This window comes from Capricornis sumatraensis, chromosome 10 (assembly GCF_032405125.1).
Source record: "Capricornis sumatraensis isolate serow.1 chromosome 10, serow.2, whole genome shotgun sequence".
In the NCBI taxonomy this organism is placed as follows: Eukaryota; Metazoa; Chordata; class Mammalia; order Artiodactyla; family Bovidae; genus Capricornis; species Capricornis sumatraensis.
Window position 1 is genome coordinate 79685089 of NC_091078.1, and position 13132 is coordinate 79698220.

Here is a 13132-nt window from a genome sequence, read left to right on the forward strand (position 1 = left end):
CCTGTTTCTGAAGCCCCAAGAAAGCACTGTGCATGTAGAAGATGGCAGTGGTAACAATAAACATCACTTGTAAGTGCCAGCTGTTAGTGAGGCTAAGCGCTTGCCTGCATCCTGCCCTTCCAGCAGTGCAAGGCAGGAGAAAATGCTCTGTCCCAATTGACTGATAAGACCACTGGACTTAAGAGAGACACTGGCTCCCCGGTTAGGAAGTATGGTGGCTGTAATTCCTCCCCGGGTGTTTTTGATACCAGAGTCTACATTAAGTGGTCAAGTTCAAGGGAAAACTTTCAAATGAGGTAACATTATAAACAGAGATTGTGCTGGAAAGCACTTGTTATGTTTGGGACCATTTTAAAAATACTGAGCAGATTTAACAAATGTGTCTAACAGACTCCATGTACCTCAAAGGCCTTATTTCCCCTCTGCCACCACCCTCCCCAGAAAAAATTTAGGTATTAATGATGGCAGTTCAGTTTTGGTTATCTTTCTTTACTCTTAAGTTGCTTTATTTACTTCCTGTTTGTGTAGTGTTTTTAACTTCTAAAAGCACTTGGATATATATACATTTGACCTAATTATGTTGTTTACTTTTCTCTACAGAGAGAGAATGTTTGGCAAGGGCCCATACACCTTTTTCTTACCTACAGATAACCCTGTCATCCTGCTGTCACTATCTTTAAGTTCTTGGTTAACTCTAAAGTTCTCTCAAGGTGGTCCCCAAACAGTGAACTCTTTTCTGTACTAGGCATACATGCCATACTACAGGAAAAAGAGACTTTTGGAAATCTGACTTTGCAGACATTTAGCTGAGACTGCTTTCTGAGCTTTGCATACATACCTATTAATTATACTCTCTCTCAAGTAGCTTATAGTCTTTGCAAGGAGCAAAGATCAGCCTGGACCTATTTTGATATACTGGTTTATTGATCTTGACCAAGAATTCTTTTATTTGAAACTCTTCACTTAGGAAGTCAATTTCATAGCATTTGCCCATTCATTCTGAACATGTTGGTTCCAAGTAATCTTGACAATGAGTAATGGAGAAGCAAAGATTGCTAATAAATTAATTAAAGTATGTTTATAAACCCAGTGGAAAGCCAACAGTGGCATTGTTTCCTACTGGTTGTTATACAAGTCATTAATTGCTGAGACAGTGCTACTGTAGCAAGCAGAGAACATTGGCCAATTCCTTTGCTAACTAGAATCCTGTCATTCAGATTTCTGGAAAGTAATTACTCATTTGCTCTGTATATTCATAGTATGTGGGTAAAGTGGTTGGACATTTTGTGGGAAGACAAAGGACTCAGGCAGACATTAAATTCCATATAAAATTGTCCCTTGTCAATCATTGCTACTTTAAGTACTTTGTGGTTTGGACTTTTATTTATGCTGAGAATTCTTCAATGTTAATATGCCAGTTTTGCACAGATTTGTACCAAAATCCTTACTTATTGTGGTAAAGATACTTAAAAAAAAACCCTTTCTCTGGGGTCTTTAACTCCAGGATGCTACAAGGTAACAATACTTTCTTTTCATAAGAAGCAGGTGGTATTAACAAACCATGGTCATTACTTTCCAGTGAAATGCACATAGGTGATTGTTTTGCTGAAAAGACTAGGTGCCTATGGCAGTGCTGGTGGAGAATGAATAATATCTAAATTCATGGTCATAGATCCCTGCCTGTCGATATCCCAAGTGAAGTAGAAGATTATTATAGAGTATCATCCTAGACAATAATTTCTGCTCTAAAGGATGTAATAGAAGAGATCAGATCCAAGACACCAGAATGCCACCTCTCCCCACCGCAGTAGCTCCCTGATTGCACATGTGGAAGATCTACAAGTCAAGGAAAACTATCTGTGGTCCATTCCTGTCACTAAGTGAGTTTCACTGTGTCCGGGGCTCCTCTCCAGTAGGAGAGTTAGAGATTCCTGCCGGCACCAGCGGGTGGAGACTGTGCTGCTAATAATGCCTGGCAGCCTTCCCTTGTAACAGTCCAGTCTTGGCCACTTACTGTTTTGTAACTTTAATCACAAGAATATAAGATGGTCCTGCTCACATCAAGATCATGGTGTACTTTTAGCAGACCCCAGAGTAAGTATATCAGCAGTCTGGGGATTGTCTTTTTCTACTTTTCAAATAAGAAAACTGAGGTCCAGCAAGAAAGTAGGTTATTTTTATCAAGTTTACAGAGTTAGTTAAGGATCAAATAAGTTAAAAAATCTAATGATTCTGACTTGGCATTCTTTCCACTAAATCTTCTAGACATATTAGTGAGGATAGTGACTAAATAAAAACTTCATTTTGCACCATCAGAAGAAGGCTGTAGGAGGACAGCAATATTAAGCATTATTGTCTAGTCTCTCTTTGCACTGACACGAAAGGTTAACTACTAAAAATAGGAACTGTAATAAAAATTGCAAATCAAAGCTATATTTAGCTATGCCAGTGTATAGCTTTTAAAGAGTGATGGCAACTTATATTGTCATTCATAGAAAACCAATAGATAAAAATTATTATGCTTTTTATTAGAACGTAAGTCCCTTGAAAACAGGGATCGTGTCATATTTGTCTTTGTAGCCTTAAAGTTTAAAGATAAAGCCTTAACAGCATCTTCTGTCTGAAGCTTGAGAAAAAATGACAGTGTTCGATTTTATTTCTCTTGCACTTTTCAGCCTGGAGAACTTACTGGATTGTCCAAAAAGTTCATTTGAGCCTTTCTGTTACATCTGACAGAAAAACTTGAACTTTTTGGCCAACCCAATAATTTATAGATCCTTAGGAGATACTTAGGTATGTTTGTGTTTTCTTTATTAGTTGTCTGTTTTGATGCCAAGATAAACTTTGATGACAACGCAGAATTCCGACAAAAGGATATATTTGCTATGGATGACAAATCAGAGAATGAGCCCATTGAAAATGAAGCTGCCAGATATGATCTAAAATACATAGGACTGGATGGGAACATTGCCTGTTTTGGTAAGAAAGCATTATATCAATATAATAATTTGTGAATTTTTGCAGAGTTTAGAGACCCCTGGTTTCTAAAATGTTATTCCCTAATTGCAAGTGAACATATGAGATTTTTGTAGCCAAAAACTCTTAAAAAAAAAAAACACAACATAAAATTTCTTTCAAAAGTTCATTTTGGCCTGTGGTCACTGGTTTAAGGTAGGGTTTCTCACTTCTTGCCCTATGGACATTTTGGGTGGGATAATTCTTTGCTGTCAGGCTCTTTCCTTTGCTGCATTGTCACCAGTTGTGACAATCCAAAATGTCTCCAGACATTACCTTCTGGTAAGCATAGTAACCCCAGTTCAGAACCAGTATTTTAAAGCATCTCAGTTAAATTTTGACTAGTAAAAGTCAGAACCTTTGCCGAAATTTGTGTTTAAAATACATTGCTTTCTTAGAGGAAGTTGAAGAGAATGCATGCTTTAATCATTATACTAAAGTTTGAGGTTCTGTGCAAACCAAATGATCAAATGTTTACTCCATTATGTCCGCTTATTAATAAGACAATTGATTTTATCATAGTCATCTAAATTTGTGATACTGGCTTATTAACAGAAATAAGAATGAGTCTAAAGAGGCAATACAATTTCTGTTATTGTCCACAGCATATAATACTGAGATTTAAATGCTTCTATGTTTCTGGTGGAATCAATTCATTGCACTTGAAACAGAGGTCTCAATCTTAATGGAATTAAAATAAAAAAAGATTTGTAGCTCATTAAACCAACAGTATCATTATATTCAGAACTGAACAGACCTCATCTAGTAGTTTGCTGTTCATACAGTAGAAAATGACATCCAATTACAAGTGATACCAAAAGCTCTTTCTTTATATTGGAGCAAAAACTCTCATGTACTAGATCACTCACATCATTCTTATCTTGATAAGCTAATATGCTCTCAGTATTTGTAGGCATTTAGAAAGGGGAAAGATTTAATGGTGTGTTTAGAGCAAATTAAATGCATATTCTTTGTAGCCTCTGTAGAAGTATGCATGATTTGGTCAAGGTGGCAGTCTCAAAAGGTAGGATTAATACATTTCACATTGTTTTAAGATCATATATAAATTATTTTTATATTAGTTGTCCCAGGCTTAGTTAGTCACAGTTCACAGGCATTATCTGAGAAATACAAAGTCAGAAAATGTGAAAGGTACTTTACCTGAAGAGTTTCTATAATGTTCAGGAGACTTTTGTGTGTGTGTGTGTGTGGAGGACTTTCTAACTAAGGAAAATAATTTCCTATAATTAGGCATAGGAAGCAAAAGAAGTGCAATTGATCAGTAAAACTTAGCTCTGGAAAATAAGAATTTTGATGTTAAAACTCGTTTTTTTTTAAAGAAAGCTTCTAGGATGTTGGCGTATTTTAGTTCTAGTTTTAATGATCAGGTTGCTAGTGAACATTTCTTACGTTAATTTGAAACAGTAACAGTGCTTAGGAATATTGTTTTGATGCTGTCATTTGTTCATTTGTTTTCTTCGTTTCTCCAGAGAACACATAAACATGCATAGTTGCACTGATTGTTAAAAAAGTGTTTCAGTCCTATTGAAGTTGGAACCCCTATGGTTCAACCCCCCGAGGGATGCCACATTCAAAGGAGCGTATTCACAGCAAGCAAAAATGGAAAGAAATCACATTCTTTTCTCAAATCTCTTAAAGAATATTAAAAATGATGTAATTCATAGGCTCTAACAACTTTTTATAGCCTTTTCCCTCTCTCCCAAATCTCTTAAACTTTATACTGTCTAGAACCTGAAACTCTTCCCTCTACTAGTAGTCCAAATTTATTACTTACTGAATGAAGCTCTTCGCTTTGTCTTTCCCAGATTGACTTAACTTCTCAATAAATCCTTCTCCCCATTCCTGGGTATTTTTTGTTTATTCTTTGTATATTTTCTGTTTCTGTATTTTTAAAGTCTATAAATTTATCTGGTTGAATAGAATGTCAAGTAGGCTGGAAACAAATAAATTAATAAACTGGCTTATTAATGTCGGGTTTCTCTTTTAGTAATATGGAGAAGGGCCAAAGTTTATGCACCCTTTGATGTTGCTATATTTATCTTGTGTTGTGTACCATTTGCATTTCACAGTTAACGGTGCTGGACTTGCCATGGCTACCTGTGACATCATTTTCCTGAATGGTGGGAAGCCAGCCAACTTTTTGGATCTTGGTGGTGGTGTAAAGGAATCTCAAGTATATCAAGCATTCAAATTACTCACAGCTGATCCTAAGGTAACTTCTCTTTTTGTAGGAGAGGTTGCATGGTGTAATGATTTCTCACCATAATGATCTGCCTTGTTCTTGCTGCTGAGGATTGATAAGCCAGCACATGTATAATACTTTCCAGCCCCAGGTGCAAATACTGTCTTATATCACACTGGAATTCATGATGGCTTAAATCATCTTGGTAAAAGGCTTATAAGTACCCCTAGGATCTTACTTCAGGGCCTGTGCTTATAAAGTTCTGAGAGGCACAAGGATATTTTTTTAAACAGTGTCATGTAAATAAATATTGGTTGGCATGAAATATTTTTTGTGTGTACTTAACAATGAAGTGATTAGTTCTATGCTTATGTGAATTAGAGAGGACTGAGTCTCAGATTCCTTCCTCAAAGGTGCTGAGGTATTATAAGATTAAGACAGAAGAAAATTACAGGGTTATAATATTATGTATTACTGGAAAATGATGACCTCGCATCCTTCTATATGCTTTTTAATTTTCATCTCTAATGATTACATGTGTTACAGCTTGTGACATATGCTCTAAGTACATATAATGTTATTCCATGGGCATCTTTTCTTCTTAACTAGAATGTAGCTGTCATGCTAGGTGCATAGTAGGTACTTGGTAAATACTTAATCAGTTCAAAGACCAGTATGATTTGCATCCATTGTAGCTATTCAGTTGTCTATGATAAGATATCATTATATAGAAAGACTAATATTTTTCGAATATGTATTCAAATGTTGTCTGAACTTAATATGGAAACTTCCCATTCATAAGTAGACTGGCATTTTGGGCCTCCTGTGTATACAGTTTTGTCTTAGGTTAGTGGTATGCTTGTCTGTTTTCTTTATGACTTAGTTGGTAACCTTACATTTTTGTTAAATCTTTTTCTTATAATTACACACACACACATAAAATGGTTAAACATTATCAGCAACTTATCTTCATTTCTGCACTGCTGTTCAGAAATAGCAAAGTGACTGAAGTCCAAAGTCACTCAGCCATGAATTGTCCACAGGTGATTTTTCTGTTAATAGAAGCACCTTGTTTTCATTGATTAAGTATCAGAGGCTCCCTAATCATTTATGAATTCATTTATCCCTCTTTTCTACTCCTTTCTAAGGGAAGAATCATTTTTATCCGAAAGATTTTCAAAGCAATTGAAATCTGTAAATACCATGTACATAAAACACAGCTATTTCAACTGCTTGAACCACAAAATACCCAGAGGACAAGCAACTGTAATAAAATACTGCACATTTAGTGTTGACTGAAATTCAGTGCTGAGCATTAAAGAGAGCCAGGAAGGATTAGATCTACCAGGACAATCATATTGCATTTTCTTTGGAGTATCTTTTCTTAGTGGCTGATCCTAAATTTTAATTTTATTAAAGTACAGGAAGGGAATGAAAAATCACTTGGAAAGCTTTGTTTTTTGTTTAAAACAATCTTCAAAAATGTTGACTCTTCCTATTTTCAAGTGCTGGGAGTATTTAAACTTTTTTGAGATTGGCTGTCATCTTGGGTAGATAAAGGTATGTGGGAGTTATTTTATTTTTCTCATGCTATATCAGGAAAATAAATGCTTGGCTCATCTCACAGTACATTTTCCAAATCTTAAAATTTCAAAGTCAGTTAAAAAGCATAGAAATGTAATGGGTATTTTCAATCCTGGCGTTGTTTCACAGATTTCAGGGAACAGAGGCTAAAAAATAGTATCGATGAATTGATTGGATCTTGCAAGGAAACTGGTTGTAATTCTGGCAGTAATTATTTCAAGTAGAACCCCATCCAGTTGCTCAGAACTAGAGATTCCCCAGAGCCCAAAGCTAATTATTTCAAAGGTATTGATTTTCTTGTTAGATATAAGGATTAGTCAGTTGAATACACTAAAACTAAAAATAACAGAAGGCCCATTGTTGTTAAACTTAAATCAAGTGATAGTAGCAACTGCTTGTTTGTTATATGTTCAGGCTAATTCTATTGATCAAGTAATAAACATGCTCATTCACGAAAAATATTATGCATTGACATATATTTCCACTCATAACGTCTGCCATGGAGCTGAGACTTACATTTATTTCACTTGACTGTTAGTCCATTGCTGATTTTCACTGGGACCTAACACAAGTACCTTTATAACTAATGTGTCCCTTATTTGTTTGTAGTATATGTAAAATGAAGTTCCTGTGCCAAACTGATTAAAACAAGAATTTTTCCAAGATAGCGCACTTTCTAAACTGGATTCCCATGAAAAGTATCATTAAATATTTTATAATTCTCTTATTTTCCAGCTGGGCTTGAGATGAGAGAAAGGTAATAGAGTTTTTTCTGCTGGTGGTAGAATAGATACAGTCTCACCCTCATCATTTTAACTTATAAGATTCTAAACATAGGTGTTCTTAAAATTATAGGGAGTAAAATTGTTTTAGAAAGTAGAAGTAGGATTCTGTGCCAATCTATAAAGAATTTGAGCACATTTAAAGGAGAAATACTATCAAGAATGTTAGCATTATGTTTTTATTTTCCTGAGTCGTGCTTTTGACTTTTGTTTTTAATTTTGAACTTAGAATTCCAAAGGTATAAAAAATGAGTACAACATCATGTGGATTATGTAGAACATGTTGCATAAATGAATTAAAGGAAAAGATGGTTGATATGAATCTCAACAGTAACCTCTGCTCTGTTGTCCAGTTAAGCCAGTCTATTGCCCTCTGGAGGCCTGATTTTTGAAAAGCAGTAGCTTATGACTTGTGAAGTCTGTTCTCTTGATTTTACTGTGCTTCCTGGTTTAGGTCCAGCGTAGAGTCCAATATTCAAAGCCTTTTAGGAAGGAAATGTGCTATATAAGCACCAAATACTTGAAGAGATTTTTAGTGGGGCTCAGGTGCCAGGCAGCCTGGGTTCTATTTCTATCTTTAACATGTGTTAACTGTGGCACCTTGGGCATATCATGTAACTTTTATGTGTCTTGGTTTCCTATTTTATAAAATAGAGATAGTAATAGTACTTATTATCTCAGAGAGTTACTTCATGGTATGAATTGAGATACATATATTTCTCATTTAAAGGGCAATGGTTTCACGTGACAGTACTGTCTAAAAATTTTAATAAACTTTTATTAAAATAATAGATTTCATAAAGAACACTGTACAAACTTACTATCTACATTGTAAGTAGATAGTTCAATGAATTATGACAAAGTGAACATATTTGTGGATCCTCTGACCGCATCAAGATACAGGACATTTCCAGTGTTATGGACTGAGTATGTTTTCTCATAATTTATATGTTGAAATCCTACCCCTCAGTGTGATGGTGTGAGGAGGTGAGGCCTTTGGGCTGTAATTAGATCATGAGAGTAGAACCTTCATGGGTGGGATTAGTGCCCTTATAAAAGAGATTCCCAGAGAGCCCACTCACCCCTTCCTTGGTGTGAGGACATTGCTGGAAGATAGCCACCTGTGTACTACTTAGCAGCCACTGAATGTGCTGGTGACTTGATCTTGGACTTGCCAGCTTCCAGAACTGGGAGAAATGAATGCTTTCTAACCCCCCAGTCTATGGTAGTTTGTCACAGTTTGAATGCACTAGGACCGTCACCGTCCCAGCAGTGCTTTATACCTCCGCACTATCTCCCTCAACCCCGCTTTCTTCACAAAGCTAATATTCTCCTAGCTTCTACTATCAAAGATTTGTTTTGCCTGATTTTGAGCATAATACAAATGGAATCATGCACTGCATATACTTTTGTATTTGTCATCTTTCATTTGACTTTTATCAGATTCAACCATATTTTATGTAGTAGTGGTTCACTTACCCTTATTGCTATATAGCGTTTTTATGTCATTTTCTACTGATAGACATTTGTGTGATTCTCATTTTTTACTACGATGAATAATGTTGCTATGAACATAATCATACATGCCATTTGGAGCATATTTTTGTGGTGTATATGCTTGGATGTAGAATTTGTGGGCAATAGGGTATGCATATACTCAGTTTGAATGTATACTACCAAACAGTTTTCTAAACATGCCAATTTACATTCTGATAGGCGTGTGTGGGAAACCCTCACGGACATTTTTGTTATTCTGGTAGGCATGTGGTAGTATTTATTGTGGTTTAATGCCATTCCCTCATAACTAATCAGGATGAACACCTTTTCATGTGTTTATTAGCAATGTGAATATACTCTTTCAACTTCTGTCACCTCATGAATAAAGTAGACATGAAAATAATACCCCAAAGCATTGTTTTATTATCATTTAAGATACATGTAAAGTACTTGGCAAACCTTTCTAAAGCATGATGAAAACTTTAGTTTGTATGCTTTTTTCTTGAGTGTTCATTTTGATTATCATTTAAAGGCTTAGATTTAGAATTATTGAAACGGTGGGGAATAAATGGTTGTCTGCAGAAGTGGGAACTGTCTGAAGCAGTTCATTGATACCAGTGTTACTGCCTGGGTTGTTTTGAAATTGATGAAATGTGTAAGCAGTTTCAGTAGTGTGCAGTGATTCTCCCTCCAGACAGCCAAGGAAACAGTTTAATAAAGGGAGGATTAAATTCATATTTTAGGAGAACCACAAAATACAATTTGGTTTAAATTTGAGGAGAGGCCAGCTGGTTTAACTCTGTGGTAAGTACTTGAAAAGTCTTTAGAATTTGAGGCCGAGGATGTAAAACTGTGCTGTATTTTTGATAAGGGGTTTATGCGAATGCCATGAATTGTTTTAAGTATATTTTTGGATTAATGACATACTAAACGCCTTCTATATTGTTAATTATCATACAATTAGAGTTTATTTAAAAGCAAAACACAAGATCCTCTTTTTCCCTTAAATACATGCTTATATCAGAGGCATGAAACAAAACTCATTTTATCATTTACCACATATATTTGCTGAAATGCCTTATCTGCAAGGGAATATTTCTTTTGGGAATTAATAGAATTCTTTCAGGGATTTGTTTTCAGATATAAGGTCCAGGACTTTTTAAACATGAGCATTATTTTTTGAAATGATTACTGTGCATTTCTATTCTTACAGGCCAGTTTGAAAACTAATTTTACTTTCATATAGAGTTGAGAAGCAGCCATTCTTTATGATAATCAGCTACCTGATAGCCTAGTCTGAAGAGAGTAAAAATGGTTTTGTGCTTCTGGATCCACAACCTGTCATTTGGTTTCACCCCTTGTTTCATGTTACCACTGTGCATACTCGGGAACATGGAAAACCGTCCTCCCTGTGCTCATTTCTACTCGCAGGGATTTTCCTATTGTCATGAATTCATAAATGCTGACATTTGCTTTTCTTTTCCTGATGGCCATTTGACCCAAATTTCCAAGACTGTCTGGCTCTCCATGCCCAACTTACCTGCCAGTACTTCCCAGTAAGAGCCAAGTCCTGGCAAAGGCAGTTGTTTCTGAATCTCACACATGATCAGTGTGTCTGATAGCTACCACATTTTCAAAGCATCTGTAATGTAACACTCAATCTATTTTCATGCTCCTTGCTGACATACTCTCAGAAATAAGTAAAAAAATAAGATTTGTACTCTTTGCTCCACTTCTCAATATCCAGATTTTAATGGACCTGACTTTGTTTCATTGTAAGCGATTTAAAGAATTTAACAGATTTGGGGATATTTTAGTAAATTTTATGATTAATCTCAGTATGCTCAATAATTCATTATGAATCCTATATGAAGAGGCCTTTGTAGACTATTAAAGAGAAATGGACCACTAATCAAGTTGTAGTATCATATAGGTTGGAAATAATATCTACTTTATTAAATGTTAAGAATTTTTTTATTCTTAATTTTATTGCATTGAGAAAGGAAGTAGTTGACCTTAGCAATTAGAAAATATAGAAAATAGTGTATATCCTAGCAAGTTGAACAAATAATAGCTGAGATTAATGTCAGGCATCTCTGAATCTTAAGAATAATCTTAGGATGGATGAGTGATCAAGGCATCTGAAGGTTTTACTACTGTTATTTTTGAGGTATTGTTTTAGAATCTAAGGGATACCCTGGTCGCTCAGACAGTAAAGAATCTGTCTGCAATGTAGAAGACTTGGGTTTGATCCCTGGGTCAGGCAGATCCCCTGGAGAAGAGAATGGCCACTACATAGAAATGGCAAACTACATAGAAATCCACTCCAAGTCAAGCCAATTTCTTCAGCAAGCCCACATGGACATGTTACTCACTTAGGAAGTAGACAATGAGACAGTAACTCCTAATTCTCTGGCAGTGGTTGCAGGGTGAGGGGACACGGCATGGCAGGAAGAAGAAAGAGGATTCAGTGTCTTCAATCCACTCCAATATTCTTGCCTGAAAAGTTCTAGAGACAGAGGAACCTGACAGGTCCATGGGGTTGCAGAGAGTCCGACACTACTGAGTGACGTCACATTTAGAGTGCAAATTGCCTGGTAGAGGAAATCCCTGGATGTGGAGAGTGAACTGAGTAAAATTATTCTGGAGAACAAGGTTAAAAACCTTTGAACTGTGAATTTCTCTAGTTCCTTTGCTCTGCAGAAGTGAACTGTAGTCTGGTGGGATAAGCCCCAGTGGGTTCAGGAAATTGAAGACACTAAATCCTCTTTCTTCCTGCCATGCCGTGCCCCCCGACCCTGCCGCCACTGCCAGAGAATTAGGAGTTACTGTCTCATTGTCTACTTCCTAAATGAGTAGCATGTCCATGTGGGCTTGCTGAAGAAATCGGCTTGACTTGGAGTGGATTTCTATGTAGTGTGCCTTTTCCCCTAATTATTGAATTAGGGAAACATAAAACAGAAAAGTACAGAAATACAGTAAATTTTATATATGTGAGTGTCTTGATGAATAATATACCATTTTTGACAAAACTATTTTAAATAGTATAACTGACTATTATATAGTCTTTTTTCACTTTTTATGCACTTTTTGCGTGTCTTAGTACAGTACTAACATTTTCAGCGGCTTAACAGTGTACACATGTATAGATATATGTTTACTTAAACAGTCCTTTGTTTGGTAGTCAGGGTGTTTCCAATTTAATGCCACTGTGAACCCCCTTATATTCATAGCTTTAGAAACAGGTGAGATTTATTTACGTAAGATGAACTTATAGAAGTATGAGGGTAGAGATGAATGCAGAGGTTAAGTTTTTCACAAATTATCTCAGTATCAGTTGAAGGAACGTAGAGGGTTTTCATCAAATAAGTTTTCTTACATCCTGGCCATTGTTACTGTGACTGTTTACGGTCATGAGAAGTAACATTTTAAGTTATTTTTCTTTTATTGAACATTTTTATCACTTTTGTTATGATCTGCCTATTAATATATTTTGCCCATTTTCCATTGTGATGTCACTCTTTTTCACATTTAAAATACAGGCATGTGTGCGGTTTTGGAAATCAAAGGAATGGGCTCTTTTATATATCTTGCCACACTTTTTTTCCATGTCTTTAAATTGGTCTATATAAATTTTTATTATTTCATTGTATGTATGTCCTCCTGAAATAATATGAAGTGAGACCATTTAATGCATGTTTTGGGGGGCTATTATTTACTTAGTTTTTCATGAAACTTTTAGTAAGACTTTTTAAATTTGTTGCTTCATGAATCACCATATTAAGGTACAGTTGTAAGTGGAAGCATGGTACTCACAACTCCTCCAAATGTGACTTAAGGCAAGATGAATGTTGTTATTAAAATGGCATAGTTCTCTAGTTCTTAATAAGATTCATAGTTATTTTCAAGGAATGTTTTTCAAAGTATTGAAGGAATTTCATTGCAACCTAGTATGCATTTTTTTTCAGCCAGGATTCTTAGTACAGTTGATCCCACTCTTTGTAGGTTCAGTATTTGCAAATTTGCATATGTGCTAAACTTTATTTATGAT

The 13132-nt window shown here is 35.6% G+C and overlaps 1 protein-coding gene across 1 annotated transcript in view; it reads left to right on the forward strand.

Annotated features, from left to right (window-relative positions):
- The window catches only part of SUCLG2 (succinate-CoA ligase GDP-forming subunit beta), a 293276-nt gene that overhangs the window by 167966 nt on the left and 112178 nt on the right, over positions 1-13132 (forward strand). The window contains exons 8-9 of the mRNA XM_068981830.1: positions 2818-2979; positions 5106-5248. Of these exons, the coding sequence (XP_068837931.1) occupies positions 2818-2979; positions 5106-5248 (305 nt within the window). The remainder of the gene's footprint in view (positions 1-2817; positions 2980-5105; positions 5249-13132) is intronic.